We start from the raw sequence: 16,054 nt of genomic DNA, 5'->3' as shown, positions 1-16,054 counted from the left end.
TGGGTGTGGCTCGGCCGGCACGTGACCCGGCCCGCGGGGAAGGGGCGGGGCGACCGGCTGCGGCCCCGCGTCACGTGAAGGCGGAGAGCGGGCGGCCGTTGGCCGCGCGGGTGGGTCACGTGGGGCGCCGTGGCCCCGCCCCCTTCCGCGCGGAGGTTCCGAATCTCGTCCCGCGCGCGCCTTTCTGCCTGCCTGGCTCTCGCGCCTGACAGGCGGCCGGGCCGGGCCGCTCCATGGCCTTAGCGCCCGCCCCCCGCCGCGCCTGAGCGCCCCGCTCCCGCCAGCGCCCGGGGCATGGTGGGCAGGCTCGCCGTGGCCGCGGCGGCCGCTTCGCTCCCCGGGAAAGACGGCGACGCTCAGGTGGGCAGGCGGCGGAGGCGGCGGCGCGGAGAGGGCGGCGGGGGACGCGGTGGGGCCGCTTTGTCCTTCGCGCCAGGTGTGACGGGGCAGGCGGCAAACGTCGCCTGCACGGCGGGGCGGCCGCCCAGCCCGGGGCCCAGCCCGGGGCTTGGTGCCCGGTGCCCAGCCCGGGGCCCGGTGCCCAGCCCGGCCGAGCTGTCACGAAACGCCCGGGGGCTCCTCCGCGGGTCCCCGGCGGCCTTGAGGAGAAGCGTCCTCAGCTCCAGGTTTTGCGATTTCACAAGAGTTCGGTTTTGAATGAACTAGGAGAGTTATACAAGCCTTTGTGAGCCATCTCGGAGTTGTACAAATTAATTCTCTTTTATGGTTTGAATTATGAGATATGAATTCTCTCGCATTAATTTTCTTTAAGTGTTTTGAAAGGTGTAGGTTCTTAAGATACATCAGATGTTTACAGTAGCATCATGCATCTTTAAGTAACATTGGAGCTCTCGGATAAGTGTCCTACAAATGCTCTGGCAAACGTACCAAGTAACTCACAGAACATCAGAACTGACACAGACGTTCAGAACTCCGCTGGTACGAAGTCCCTGCAGAGCCGTTTTGAAGACCTTGTGGTCGCTTTCGGTTCGGACAGTCTCAGATCTACATGGGATTTTAAAGTTTTTGAAATGGCACAGTCTTTATTTCGAGCTTAAATGGCTTTTGCAAACGTGGAGATAAAAGTTGATGTGCACACAGCCTTAGCACATTGACAAGAGGGTTTTATCATCTGAAAAATTACCAGTGTCACTAATACATACTGCAGATACTGCACCGCTTTGTTACCATACTGAGGCATATTAAGCTTTTAAAAACTAAGATTAATGTTGATCTTTTTTTATAGCCATGCAAGAAACGGCGAGAGGAAGATGTTTCTGTAAAAACAATCACAAGATATTTTTCACCGTTAGCAAAACCAGGAGATAAAGTGTTGTCACCACCAAAACCCAACAATATATTGGATTATTTTAAAAAGACGTCTGTAGCTGAGAAAGCTACATTACCAGTCGTAGCTGGAGAAAATAAAACACTGTTGGATGCTGATGACAAAGACTGTAAGTCACTTTTTAAACCACCTCTAAAGCAGAAGAGGAAAGGGAAGAGAGTTAATTTAAATAATAAGCTAAGAGAGAGGAAAGAATCTGAGAATGAACATCAAGTAGAAATTATTAGTGATGACAACAGAGAAACAACAGGGCTGAAACAAGATAGTAATGATTTTATTGCTCCTTGTCCTTTAGTTGAAGAAAAATGTACAAGAGAATTAGCAGAAGATAATGTGCAAAGAGAGAACTTTTCAAATTATGTCATCTACAGAAAAAATGCAAAGAAAGTTGGTTTGAAAGTAAATGGAACAAAAAATAGGACAAGAAAATTAAGGAAAAGAAAGCACAAAGTAAATATTGATTTGTCTGAAAGTTTTTCATCTGAAAACCAGCTGAATGAAAAGTGGGAAAAGGAAACTGAAGATAGGAACAAGATGGTGTCTCCTACAATAGCAGAGTGTGATGCTGCTATTAGCGACTCCAGTTTTGAAGTTAATACAGATGACAAGACATCGCAGGTAAATAATAGTATAATAACGGTGTCATTTGAGGACTTCCTGAAGAGTCAGGGAGAAAATAATGGAGCTGATGTTGAAGAAGACACAAAGCCAACAGCGGACAATTCTGCTACAGCAAACGAAACGGACAAAAGCGACAGTGTGGGTGACCCGGAAAAGGGTGAGGAGTCTCAGCAGCCGCCACTCAGAACAGTAACTGTCCTGGCACAGGTTCATTCCATCCCCCCAAAATTAGCTGCATTACATAAAGAGCAAAGAGGCTCTAGGAAAATAGCTTCCATTTTTTTGAAGCAGAGAAGAAGCGTAGGGGAAAAAGAAAGCAGCCCACCCCCCTTGGACAGCGAACAAACGGAGCTGGTTACTCAGAAAAGAAAATCTAATGTAGTTATTGAGGAAGAAGAACTGGAATTAGCTGTGCTGGAGACTGGAGGGTCAGATTATTTGAAGCCAAAATGTACTCTGGAAGAAAGGCATCAGTTCATGAAGGCGTTTAGACAACCAACAGCAGATGTGGTAAAAAGTGGAGTTAAAAAGGCACCTGGAAAACAAAAGCAAACCACCGGAAAGCCTTCAAAAGAAAAAGGAGGACCCGAAGATGATGTTGTTTCAAATAAAGGATTAGAAAGTGGAGAACCAGAAGATTCTGTGGACAAATGCACACATTCTAGTGCTAGAACTAAAACTAAAAGACCTAAAAAGTTTCAGAAAAAAGGAAACAGAGGGAAGGCTTCAGAAACTAAGGAAACCAATGTCTCGAATACCAGCAGTTACAATGAAGATGAGGATTCAGGATCTAGCGTTCTTACCAAGGAGAACACGGTAGATGTGAGAATTTCATCAAGTCCAAAAGCGAATGAGTTAAGGAGGAGTTTAAGGCAGAAGAACATCAAAACACCAAAAAGTGTTCCACCTAAAAAAATCAGGATTAGAAATACCTTTTCTGAAGATGAATTAAGTGACCGCCCTTTACAGACTTCCACACCAAAAGCGAGCAAGCGATCCCTGAAGAAAAGTAACGTGTATAAAGCCGAGGTGATTACTGTGCCCTTTGATGGAAACAGCCCAATAAGGTAAACATTTTATAAGGTATATTATTCATTTTATTATATTTATTATTATATTATTACCTTATTTTATAAGGTATCTTCTATCTTTTTGCACTTTGTTTTCCTGCAAGTGTTTGAAGAGTAAGACATGATCATAAATTGATTGGAATGCATACCAAAGCCGCATGAATACTGATTGTGTTGGATAATAATACAGAAGAACCAAAGTTGACTCTATAAATGTGCTTGCACTAGACATTAAGAAAAAAACCACAAAGAACAAAAAAAATGAAAAAACACCAACTGAGGAGCAGCTTCTGTTTAAACACTTGAAAATGAGATAGTAAAATTTTCCTTTATTAAAAAGTAATAATTTCATATTTTTTCCTGAATTAGAATGAGGTTTACACGTATCAGTGCAACTACAAAATCAAGTAAAGCTGAAGCCATGAAAAATGAAGAGTTTAACTCCAAAAATATAAAGGTAATTTATGTAACAGTTTCTGTTTCAGTATTTTGTCATTTATTATATGCATATAATTGTGTTAATATTTGGTATTGTGTAATAGTCTAATACAATAGGACAGTTCTCAAGTGCCTGACGGAAAGAGATTATTGCTGTGATTTGAGATAGAATTTGAGATAATTTCTTGTACAGTTATTGTACCTTAGGTTTAAAAATGTGGTTTATTAGTATAAATCTACTCGTGGTCTGCAGGTTCTCAGGATTTTGGGCACAGCAGAGCAGCTTAGTTTGTTCTGTGGGCAAATTGAAGGATCCCCTTGTAGGGCTTGCAATCCCTTTTGAAAAGTGTTGATATCATCTTTATTTGCTCCTCCTTTCCATCTTTTCACTTTCTTTTTGATACGAATAAAATTTCCTAAAAATCATATGCTTTTATGAATGTGAAAAATTATATGAATATATGAAATACCCAATATACGGATATTAATTTCTAGGTATTTTGGTTCTTTTGTACTTTGTTAACAGATAAGCTCTACTTCTAAAAATATATCCAAAGCGAAACAGCTGGTAGAAAAAGCAAAGGCCATACGGCACAACAGATCAAAGGTTAACGAAGAGTCCCCGGCTCCCGTCCGGCGCTCGTCTCGACAGCGAGCACTTGCTGAGAAGAAAAAACTACGAGAAGATGAGGTAAGCCTCTATACTTTGCAGGGAAAATGAATATTTTGTAGCCTTTGATTCATTTAAGCGACAAAAATGTTTCTTATCTTGCAAATATTTATTTTAGGGAATCAAATAAGGTCCATATCTATGCAGTGGTCTGGTAAATGTCACGTAGTAAAGTAACTGCCAGGCATAGACTGAAAAGTTCCTCCTTTATATACTGGAGATCTTATTCTATATGCTTTTTCTGTGGAAGCGGTAATTAAAGTGTAGCGTAGTCTTCAAATTATGCTTGATAACTTCTAAACTCTTTAGCAGTTTCTTCACTTTTCTCAGTACTGATCATTAAATCATATTGTAAACAAAGAAGGAAAAGTTGTTTCCTTTCTTTCTTTGCTTTCCTTCTAGGAATCGGTAATAATTTTAGATTCAAGCCTGAGTGACACCAGTACTACAGTGCTCAATGTGAAACAAAAGAATCTTCGGAGCTTAAATGATGTTTTGGGGAAAAAGTCTAAAAAGTTGAAGGTTGCAAAGAACTCAAATGGTAATTGAGTTTTACTAAATGTGTTTAATTTTTATTACGATTGTTGACTATGTAACTTTATTTTATAAAGCTGCCTTTACAGTACATTAATCTTCTGATTTTTTTTTTTAAATATAATATTCCAATATATACATTTTATTTTGATGTGACGAGTTAATAGTGCAGAGGTTATTTATTTACATGTGCTGCTTTGATTTTTCTTCATTTTGGGAAAACTATATTTTAGAAACTGCCAATAGTATACCATGTTTTGTTGTCGTCTAATTTAAGGGGGTTTTTTAATCTTACAGAAAATAATGTCTGAAGTGATGAAAGAACTAGAAATAAAACTACAATGAATTTTGTTAAAATACTCGGCTTTCCCTTAAAGGAGATTCCCTGGTGTTATTAAATGGAACAGATAGATAGTGAAAAGAGAAACAAGGTTAGAATCTTATATCAGTGCTAATCTAACAATGATTTTTTTTCTTTTTAAAGGAAAACCGGGATATCCCCCTTCCTTCCAAGGCCGAGGAGCTCGAAACTCTGCAGGTGAACCCATCATGATCTTTGATGAAGGCAGGTCAGTTTTCGAGGTTGCAGTTGCTTAAGAATCAAAATATTTTTCAAGGTTATTTTAACATTCTCTCATTTTATAAATGTAAATACACTTATTGGAATGTGATATAAATGTTCATATTTTTTGTACTGATCAAAGTGTGAATCTGCTTGCAAAATTCTGGGGGTTTTTTGGAGAGTTGTTTCCTCAACCATTGTTGAGCCATTTTAAATGGCTGAAAATGTAGTTGATGACTCATTTAAAAGCCTAAATTGCATATAAAAATACAAAACCTGAGAGGATTATTTTTTAATTAAAATCTCTAACAGCATTTAAAAGAAATGTAAATTTATTACACTTCAATTAATTTTATCAATTCTCCTGCACTATTTCTAACTCTTGTAGAAGTGAATGTGGTTAAATTCTGTTGTAAGTCTTATATAGCTAGTAGTTCTAATGATTCTTTTTTTTTTTTCATTTCTATTCTCATTAAAGCCAAGATGCATCTGAAAATTCTCAAGATGACGATCAGTTCAGAGCAAAACGTGAATTCCTGATGAGTGGATTGCCAGAGTTACTGAAGAGGCAGATTGCAAAGAAAGCGGCAGCGATGGAAGCGTATTCCCTTGCGAGTTCGTGCTTTAGGACTGTTGTCCATGTGCAGCAGAAGGATGACTGTAAGCTTTTGTTCAGCCATTGTGCAACTGTATATGATAATTTCTAGTAAACTGGGCAGAAAAGAAACTTGAACAGCAGAATTTACTATTATGACTGGAGTAATTGGTAGTCCCCTCTTGTTTTGTGTTGCAGTAAGAAAACAAAACCTACAAGGTTCCAGTGAGATGGTTTTGAATATACAATTTACAAATTAGATTGGTGCTAAAGTAATTTATGTATTTATGGGTGGGGATGCAAAATTCTTAACATTTAGTCAGAAAAGTTAGTCTTTCAATTTCCAGTTCAGAGAATAAAGATCATGTTGGACTGATCTGGGCAGAAACCATTTCCTTCTGAAGAAGACAAAACATTTATCAGAAGATAAAAGAACAGCCTGTTTCTTTCCACTAAGTGAGGGAGCAAGCTACAGTGTCCTCATGAAAGGTAGAAGGTGTAGAATAGCACTTAATAGAGTTTATATTTGCAAATCAACCAATAAACAAATGAAATCCTTGGTGAGCATCTGTCCTGGTGAGGGCACGGGTTGTTATTTAGAGCAAGCAGAGCCCAGGAGCAACTTACTGGAGAAATGTTGTATGCAAAAATGTGCAAATATCTCTTGCTTGTGGGAGGTGGAATTAATAAAGATAAACAGTTGATGCAGTGTAAGTTAAATAAGCTTGGCTTTGACATGAAAAAGCTGTAGTTAAAAGAGCATTGGGATAGTTTTGTCTGTGACTTTCTCTCTGGCTTGTTAACAAAATTTTCCTCTTGTTTTTGGTGGGGGTTCTTTTGTAGGTTATCCCATGTGGAAACTGAAATCACCATCATGTCCACTATTAACTAAGCTGAGGAAACTGAATACTGAAGTCACTAATGTCACAAAAATCACCCTTTCACTTGGTGAATTCTCCACTGTGAATTCAAAACTAACTGGAAACTGTTCTGCACCTGTGGTTAGTACTTTCAAATGGGGGCTTGTGTTACAAGACGAATGAAAGGAAAATTAAAATTGGTTTGTTACTTGTTAGGACTTCTGTTGTGTTAAAAAAAATCCTGTCGTTTGAATCTGTGTCAGTCCCGTGTTTGTTTCTTTTCTTGTGAGTGATTTACCCATTCTGTATCATAACATTAGACAATTCTCAAGGCTTTTTGTTAATCTCTGGGTTTAACAGGACAGCAACCGATTTAAATTATGCAAAACAGTCATTGTTATTTTGTGTAATATTTTCTAGTAATTATTACTTTTTATGTTTTTGTTACAGCTTTCTGGCCACCGACCAGTTTTTCCTGATACATTCAGGGAAGATTTACTAGATGAGATAATGTCTTCTAATTCTCAATTTCCTGTGAGAAAATACTTCAACAAGTTTCTGAAAAAGCAAGCAGAAGTATCGGGTTTTGAAAACAGTAATAGTGTACAAGGTTAGTAATCTACGTAGGTAAAAATAAGTTTACACTCACACTCCCTCTGGCTTAAAAAGGCAACTTGGAATTTCCAGAAATGCTTCAGTGTTGTTGGAAATAAATTGGTCCTCACGTTTTAGGTCATTTTAAACAAATTCTTAAAATATGGCTTAAACAAACATACGGTTGTAATGGACATAGCTTGAAATTTTAAAAGGATGTAATTCTATTTTTTTTCTTAGAAAGCAGAGGTTGCACTGCAAGTTCTGAGGTAAATCAGAAACATTCTGACAACTGGAAGGAAACTAAGAGGAAAAGGAAAGAAACAGAAGACCACAAATCAAAAAGAAGAAAACAAATTGAAAGTACAGAGACTGAAATAAAATCCAGAGTTTCCAGGAGCCTTATTTCTCCCTTATCTGGACAAAAACAAGTAGAGACAGGACAAGCAACACATTTAGGGAAAAACAAGACCCAGAAACCAGATGTTATGACAGAAGGCACGGAAGATTCATCAGAGCCAAATGCACTTTCAGGTAACTGCTTTTCCTGTCTGATTTTAATTCTCTTTGCATTGAGGGAATTCATATATGATGTATGTCAACTTTCCACTGTGATGCAAAAATCATATCTGGTCTTAATGTTCTACTGGATTGGATCAACTCTTGCATGGAGAACTACTTAAAACCAGGTATTTTTTCTGTAGGTGTTGAAAAGGAAGATGTGCTCTGGACAGAAAAATACCAGCCTCAAGATTCCAGTGAACTTGTAGGGAACAAGAAAGAAATTGAAAGGCTACGCAGGTCAGAAGTGGGAGCTTGGATCCATTCGTAAAATAACTCAAAGCCTCCTATTGCTTCTGCTCAAAGAAGTGAAGTCGGTTACTTTACACTATGCTTGAATAACACAGGGTGTATGTGTGTGGCCTTGGGTTTGGTTTACTTCCAAAAAGTTGCAGAAACAAATTTTTGGTTGGTGTGAAAGATCTTTTGGTCATAGTGTCTTTTACAGTAATACCTCAGTGGCTTGTATGGTATAGTACAATACAAAAACACACACGAAATGCTGCTTTAGCTGAACAAATTTTTTTTTTTTTTTAATCTGAAAAGACTGAGTTTCTGGGAGGGATAACAAGTGGCTAATGTCCCCTAATTTTATGTTCCGTTCCAACTGAACTTGGTTAATTTTATTCAGCAGCATTTTTTATTTTATGTTCTCTTCCTTCCTTTTATAGTTGGTTAAAAGAATGGAAAAAAAGAGCTGATTGGGAAGAAAAAAGAAATCAGAAAGGAGAAAAGGAGGACAAAGGGCATCAAGGTGCGGATAGAATTTAAAATAATGCATGTAGCTTCTCTTTGTTAAAGCTGGCATGAAAATGACATGAATTGATAATAATTTGAACAATCTTTTCTTTTAAATAATTCTACAGATTCTTTGGACAGCCTTGACTTTAAAGATAATAAGTCTGATGTTGAGGAAGAGAGTAGCCTGTGCAATACAGTTCTGATCACTGGCCCGCCAGGAGTGGGGAAAACTGCTGCCGTCTATGCTTGTGCTCAGGAGCTCGGTTTCAAGGTTTGGGGAGTCCTTTCTTCTGTGCCATTTTTCTTATTTGTAATGAGTGATTTGAAAGCATCATAATACAAGATGTCTAGAATTTTTTTTTAATATAAATTAAATGCCATTGCAGATATTTGAAGTCAATGCCTCTTGCCAGCGTAGCGGTAGACAGATACTGTCCCAACTAAAAGAAGCTACTCAGTCTCATCAGGTGGACAAAAAAGGCGTTAATGCACACAAGCCTTGCTTTTTTAACAGCTGTAGCAGTGCCAAGTCACCAAGTAAGTTTCGTGGTTGTATCTGTGGGGTTTTTTTGTCTGGTTGTTGGTATTTTTGGTTTTATTTGGGCGTTTTGTTAGACATCACTTGTTTAAAAAGATAGCAAATTTCATAATAGTAAGAAATGTTCAGTTGCTTAACACAGCTATATGCCAAATGATGACTTTCTCAAAACGACTGACTCTTGATTATCTTATTTCTGTAGTGGTGGAGTAAGTGCTATGGCAGTTGAATAGAACGGTGAAGAGAAAGCATTCCCTGTAACAGCAGAAAAGTAAAATAAGCAGAAATCAGCACAATAAACCTGTCCTGTACTAGATACAAAACTGGGATTTGCTCTAATTTTGCCTGAGAAATGTCAGTTTGAGATTACATTTCCAGCTTAACATAAAACATATCTTGCAGAAAAGATGTATTCTCCCAAGAAAGTTATTTCACCAAGAAAACCTCCATTATCACCGAAAGGAGGAGGATTAAAACGAAGCCTACCCCCTAAAACACTGGCAAACTATTTCAAAATTTCTTCCAAACGTAAAGATAATGATGGAACAGTAACATCTCAAGAAAAAAATAAAGGTAGGTATCACTATTTAACAAGTAAATGGTCATTGTGCTAGGTGCTGTATATATATCAAAATTACTGCTACAGAATTAAGAGGTCTTGTAAAGCCAATAAATGTTTGGTTACAAACTGGGGATTTTAATACACACTGAAATCTTGGAGTCTCTTCACAGCGGAAGATAAATTTCCAAATGTTTCATGGGATCAGGAAGCCTTAAAGACAGGTTTTTAGAAAGGAAACAATATATTTGGACAAGTAGTATTTTTGCTCAAGACAGTACAGGGGAAGGCATAAGCAAAGTACTGAATAGAATTGGTGTGACTGAGTTGAGTCCTTGTCTTTTCAGGCATAATTGCATTGTCTTAAAGGCCTTGCATCGACTCCATGTCCCCGAGACACCACAGGTCACAAACAGGTTAGGTGCAGGATTAATTTTACAAATTGTTAGCCCTTCACCAAACACTCTTGAATTTCCAGCAAATTTCTTGCATTTTTTTTTTTTTTAAACAAGAGACATCAGAAAAGGATGTAGGTCAGATTTCTAAGTTTTTGTGTCAGTGTTGATTTTCTTAAGCAGTTTATACATTAGGTGTTTTTGAAACTGGTGTCTAGAATGCATATTAAATGGTTTCAGTCCTGCTCATTTCCTCATGTATCTGCAGGGAATACTCAAGATTCACGTGAAGAAAAGAAAGATGCTCAAATTAAGTCAATAAGCAAAGAAGTAGAAGGAGGAGAACACAACAGAAAAAGTGCAACATCTCTTATTCTTTTTGAAGAGGTAAAATTCACATGAAATCTATCAATGTCAACAATATGTCCTTTCATTATGTTTAAAGAATAGAACTTTTTTCCCTTCTTCCTTGAGACTTCTAGGTAGATTCAAGTGTGAGGATTATCAACTTCTTAAAAATTAATTCAATGTTTAATGATTTCATCCTTATTAGTACTTTTTTAACCATGGGTCATTATTTTACAAAGTTATTTTAAAAGATAAACTATCATCTATCAACAGTTATTCACTGTTGGAACAGTTTGTAGGATTCTGCTAATTTAATTCCTTTGATTATGTCAAGTGTTGGTTTATAATTTTACACCACTTACGTGCACTGAGACACTTTAAAAACCACCATTAACACCCCAATAATTACAATATTTAAGTCCACATTAAATTCTTCTTTAACCTCTTGCCCAAAAATGTCTTTGAAGTCTTAAGCTAAGTATACAAAATTGTAGCCAGGAATGTAATTTTAAGTAAATAAAGGAGGTATAGCCATGTTGCCAACTATGATGCAATCCTGCAGGTCATTGGTGCAATTCTGTTAAAAAGGAAAAACAAACAAAAAAAAGGTCGCTTCCAACCTCCCCCCGTCAGTGATTTGTGAGCTTCAGCGCAGAACCTGTGCTTAAAGCTGTCGATATTTTGCACTTTGTTTGTTTTCTATAGGTAGATATAATATTCGATGAAGATGCAGGATTCCTAAGTGCAATAAAGACGTTCATGGCAACCGCAAAGAGACCTGTAGTTCTCACTACCAATGGTGAGTGGTGCTTGTTACGGGAATTGGGCTTCACAGACAGAAGAGCCTCTTTTGATGAGATGGTTTAAATGGTGCTGGTTGAATACAGCTCCTAACTGTAAAATTAAATGAATGGAGATTATAAAGTGAGTATTTCAGTATTTGAATAAAGATACAGGCTGCTCTAATGGGTAAAGAAAATAATTCGTTTTGAACATAAACTCATGAGAGTTCACTGGTATCTCTTTATGTAGATCCAACATTCAGCTTAATGTTTGATGGCTATTTTGAAGAGATCAACTTTAAAACCCCTTCTTTGGTAAGTCTGTGTTTGGAAATTTAGGTACGCCCTGAGCAAGTAATCGTCAGCTAATTTAAGTTTGAAATGTAAATGTTGGTGTAGGTTTATATCTATCCAATGCAATATATCTCTTTTATCGGAAGACTATTTTGGGGGAGGTTTATGCAAAGATGTGTGGGATGTTTATCTTTACATGTAGAATTTTTATTACTAGCATGGAAGATTTATTTTTCTTAACCATGTAGTATTTCAAAGAATTACAATAAAAACATCAATTCGTCACATAATCAAGTTTTTAGGCTGTAGTAAATAATTTAATAGATGACATCCTATAGTTTTCATCTGAAGGCTGACTATGCAGTATTGGTTCATTCATTAAAAAGTATAGGAACTATTCTAGAAATATTATGGGTTATTCCTTTAGTGTAACCACGAGGATTCTGTATAGCAAATAGTTTCATTTGCAACTATGCATTATATGAAAGACCAAAATAAACAAGAACGATAAGGAACTAACTTTTGAGAAGGGGAATATTTTAGTGTTCTTCACTGGTGATGAAAAGCAAGGTGCACGTGGTTTCAGGAGCACAGGCAGAATATGTGTGGTTTGTTTGTTTTTAATGAGTTGAATTTCTAAATTTAACTTTATTCTCTGATGTGGACTTAGATTTGGTACAGTATTCTGCTTTTCTCTAAAGGTTTTAATGTGACTGTAATCTAAATAAACTAATCCTCTGTATTAAAAAGGAAAATGTATTGCAAGCGTAAATCGAATAATTTGCTTGTGTGTGACCTATTGCAGTCTGAGTGGTAAGAGTTGTTTTCAGTGGTCTTTGTCTAACTCCTGTTCAGATCCATGCTGCCAGCTTTCTTCAAGCGCTGTGTCTGGCTGAGAATCTACGAACAGATGTGAAAGACTTGGCTGCTCTGTTAACCACAAATAACTGCGATATCAGACAAAGTGTTCTCTACTTGCAATTTTGGGTTAGAAGTGGAGGGGGATTCTTGAAAGACAAACGTTTGGCACATCGTGGTAGGTCGATTTAATTTAAAAAAACCTTTCCATCTTAACATGAATTTGATTAAATCAAACCATTCTTAGACGTGTATGAATATGAATAGCTAGTAACTTTCTGTAAGACTCCTGAACACTTGGGTAGGGTTTTGGGTTGTTGGCGTTTTTTTGATAGAGACACCAGCGGGGCATGAAAGGAAGAAGAGGCTGTTTCAGGTGGTTACTTGCAAAGAAGGGAGAGCGGGCAGATCGGTAATGCTTAAAGAAAGTAAATGGGGATGAGGAGGACAAATTTCAGTTGCTGTATTCATTCAGAACTGCAGGAAGAGGCGACAGTTATAGTATCCTTTATAAAAGGAATTGAGGCTAAGAGGGGAAAAATCAATTTTGTTATGCAGTTGTTCCTTTTTAAGTAAAGCATGTTGTCTTTGTGCAGGAGGAGATGAGACAGATGAAGCGGATCACGTAATTCATTCTGAAAAGACCACTGATTCCAAGATGGATTTTTCTCAAGCTGATGCACGTCTTCAGGAATTTCCCAAATGTGATATGGGCTGTGTAGAGACATTGCTTGGCCTTAAGAATATCCTGTTGCCTTCAGAAGATTTGATTACGTTTCTTCAGGTATTTTTGTAGTTGACTAGCTAATACTTTGAATGCATGCCAGATAATTGAGTGTGATCATCACTATGAATGGCATCTTCTAAGAAGCAAATCTCTTTGAAAATGTTTGTTGTAGAAATTAGGAGATTCTATCATTATTAAGCAAAATCCGAACTGGGGCGGTCTGCAAGCGAAACAGTCTCTCGCCTCATAAACACAAAGCCAGGAGTATGAGATTTTCTATAATAAAATTTTTATTAAAAATATTTTAATGTATTAACAAATTTTTCATTATTATTATTTTACAGCACAAAACCACAACCATGGAGAGATTGAATAAATTAACACAGCTTCTCACAGAATTCCAGATGAAGAAAGTGGATTTTATATATAGTAATCTTGAGCTTGTTCTTCCCTTACCAGTGCGAGTTCTTTCAAACCAGTCTGACTCCTCTAACTCTATACTTGAAAAGACTAACGTAATTTCTTCAAAAAACAGATCTACTGACAGTCATTGCTCTGGAAAAAGCAGCACTGGAATAAAGTCTAAAAAGACAAAGAACCAAAAAAGGCTTGTTACATTGGATGATAGTGACTTATTTGATACTGGACTGAACTATTCAGCTGAATTCATAACTTTGCCATCGGATAGTCCTCCATCATGTGCTGAAGTGAATAAAGAGGAATCAAAATTGCTGATGAATAAAGAAGAAAAAGAAACTAAAACCTCAGCAAAGGAGAAGAGGTCCGCTCCTGTTTTTCAGTGTCTGAACTCACTGACTGAATTTGTGGAGAACATGTCTTTCTTGGATTGCTGTGTAAACACCAACACCAAGGAACCGCTGGAGTTTTCTAAAGATGAAGGATTTAATTGGACAAATGGCAAAATCAAAAATGGTCTTTGTGATGAGTTCAGTATAGAAAATACTGATTGGTGGAGTTCCCAGAGCTGTAGTGAAATAAAGGCAGCTATTGAAGCGCTCAGTTTTAACAAATGTTCTGTTAATATTCTCCAAAACTTGGAATCCTCTTTGAGTAAAACACCTGACAGTGATCAGCTGGAGGGACTTACTTTGCATATTTCTAACACAAGAAACGACGTATCCTTCAGCCAGTCAGCTGATTCAAGGTAAGACTTTGCTAATATTTCTGGACTATAATGCAGTTATTTGTCAAGAAAAGCATTGCTAATATTTCTGGACTATAATGCAGTTATTTGTCAAGAAAAGCATTTCACAGGATGTAGAACTGTTTCAGATAACATGTACACATTCATACCAATACAGGTGTTGTCAGTATGTCTCAAAATGCTGGAATCCATTGTTCACTTTGCTGGCATAAGCTTAAATTAACCACTTGGCAATCTCTGCAAAAAGTGACTTTTCTTGTTTGAGTAGCCTGACTGTAACGTTGTTCAGGAACGGTAGCCTTCATTTAGTCTATTTACTTTGAAAATGAGCAGACAAACACCACCCTACTCCTCCCAAAGCATAACACAAACCTAAAGGAATGGCTTTTTCAAGACGCACAGATGGACTGAAACCGATTCTGCCAGTACTAGACCTGCATATTGTTCATCCAGTGCCCAGTCATACTGAGCCTATATTAAATGCGTAGGTGTTGTTTGACGACCTAACAAAATTCAGAGCAACATTATTGCAGTTTTTTTGTAGTAACTTACACTAATGAAGAATAACCTTTAATATATTAAAGATCAAAGAATACATTGCTGCTAGCAAGTGTGGATATGAAACACTTAACATAAGTCGTTATACGTAGAATTGGCATAACAGGTGAATAAAACCTGTTCAAGTGTCTGAATAGGAAAACAGGTTAGGCTCTTATTTCTGTAAGTCGGTACCCAGAGGAGCAACATCAAAATGGATCTGACCAAGCTTGGCCAATATATTATATCATATCAATATACATTAGATCCAATACTGACATTCTGGCAAATACCAATCGTATGATGCTTTTAATTTTTGAAGACTGCAGATGGTTTCAGTTCTGTTGTCTGACGGATGTACTAAACCTCACATACATAACGAGGTTGTGATGACCTCCCCAGATTAGACCCTGTCCCTCCTGTTTGTGCCAGCGCAGCTTTGCGGTGCCGCGTAAGCAGCGCACGATCAGAAGTTACAGGCGTCTGATCCACTGGAACGCAGCTTTGGATGTCAGGATGTTTAACAGAGTTTTAAACCAGTAGACCTGATCTTAAAGGAGCAAAATAGGGACTGTACATTCTTGAACAAGAAACTATAAAGCTTCATTCTCCGTTTTAGCGTTTACAAAAAAGCACAGAAGCGGCTGGCAGTCATCAGAACTGTATTTTCCAGAAGTCCTTTAAACCTTGGCAATAAGCAGGCCAGCGTACTTGAATACCTCCCCACGCTTCGCAGTATCTGTAGGTCTGAGAAGCTGAAAGAGCAAGGGAAGACTAAAAGAAGGTAAGTTTTGGTTTTGCCAAATCTTATTACATTGCAATATACAAAGTAGTTAAGAATCTTAATAAAATATTTTGTATAATAATTCTAGACAAGAAAGGCCTCTCTAAATAATAAAAGTGTTGCCTTGTATTTGGAAAGAATTTTGTCCTCTTACAGTCACTTTAACTTTTTTTTATAGGTTCTTGCATTATCTTGAAGGGATTCATCTCGAAATACCCAGACAAATGATAAATGGTCTGTGTTTGGACTTCCCTTAAAATCGCTAACACCAGAAATACTTTGTGCCTAATGGTGGTATTCTCACCATATTTTTTTTTAAACACATTATTTTATTGTATATTCAGAGCCATTTGTATATTAAATTTCTATAAGTATTTAAAATAATGTATATATCTATTGTCATGATATTGCTCTCCACAGCTGAAATGTGGGGTTGTTTGGTGCTTGTCCAATAAGTGCGTTTATAATACTAA

General features: G+C 37.5%; 1 protein-coding gene across 1 annotated transcript; it reads left to right on the top strand.

The window, feature by feature from the left end:
• The first annotated feature begins 287 nt into the window (after nt 1–287).
• ATAD5 (ATPase family AAA domain containing 5) lies at nt 288–15,920 on the top strand. Its single transcript, XM_065647921.1, has 23 exons — nt 288–360; nt 1,247–3,036; nt 3,409–3,496; nt 4,004–4,168; nt 4,550–4,688; nt 5,166–5,250; nt 5,722–5,903; nt 6,682–6,839; nt 7,149–7,312; nt 7,537–7,826; nt 7,997–8,093; nt 8,525–8,607; nt 8,720–8,865; nt 8,981–9,131; nt 9,535–9,705; nt 10,355–10,473; nt 11,140–11,233; nt 11,467–11,531; nt 12,366–12,546; nt 12,965–13,152; nt 13,440–14,260; nt 15,417–15,581; nt 15,760–15,920. The coding sequence occupies exons 1-23, from the start codon at nt 295–297 to the stop codon at nt 15,836–15,838; spliced, it is 5,487 nt and encodes a 1,828-aa protein (XP_065503993.1). The 5' UTR covers nt 288–294; the 3' UTR covers nt 15,839–15,920.
• The last annotated feature ends 134 nt before the right edge of the window (nt 15,921–16,054 follow it).

Source organism: Caloenas nicobarica, chromosome 18, assembly GCF_036013445.1.
Source record: "Caloenas nicobarica isolate bCalNic1 chromosome 18, bCalNic1.hap1, whole genome shotgun sequence".
NCBI classification, from domain to species: domain Eukaryota; kingdom Metazoa; phylum Chordata; class Aves; order Columbiformes; family Columbidae; genus Caloenas; species Caloenas nicobarica.
Note: the sequence above shows the minus strand (reverse complement) of the source record. Positions and strands in the feature narration are given on the sequence as shown.

Bases quoted from the DNA above. Each gene is read 5' to 3' on its own strand.
- ATAD5 (XM_065647921.1), top strand. From the start codon at position 295: ATGGTGGGCAGGCTCGCCGTGGCCGCGGCGGCCGCTTCGCTCCCCGGG. The intron at 4,169-4,549 runs GTAAGCCTCTAT...CTTTCCTTCTAG, and splicing joins AAAAACTACGAGAAGATGAG to GAATCGGTAATAATTTTAGA. The intron at 15,582-15,759 runs GTAAGTTTTGGT...TTTTTTTTATAG, and splicing joins CAAGGGAAGACTAAAAGAAG to GTTCTTGCATTATCTTGAAG.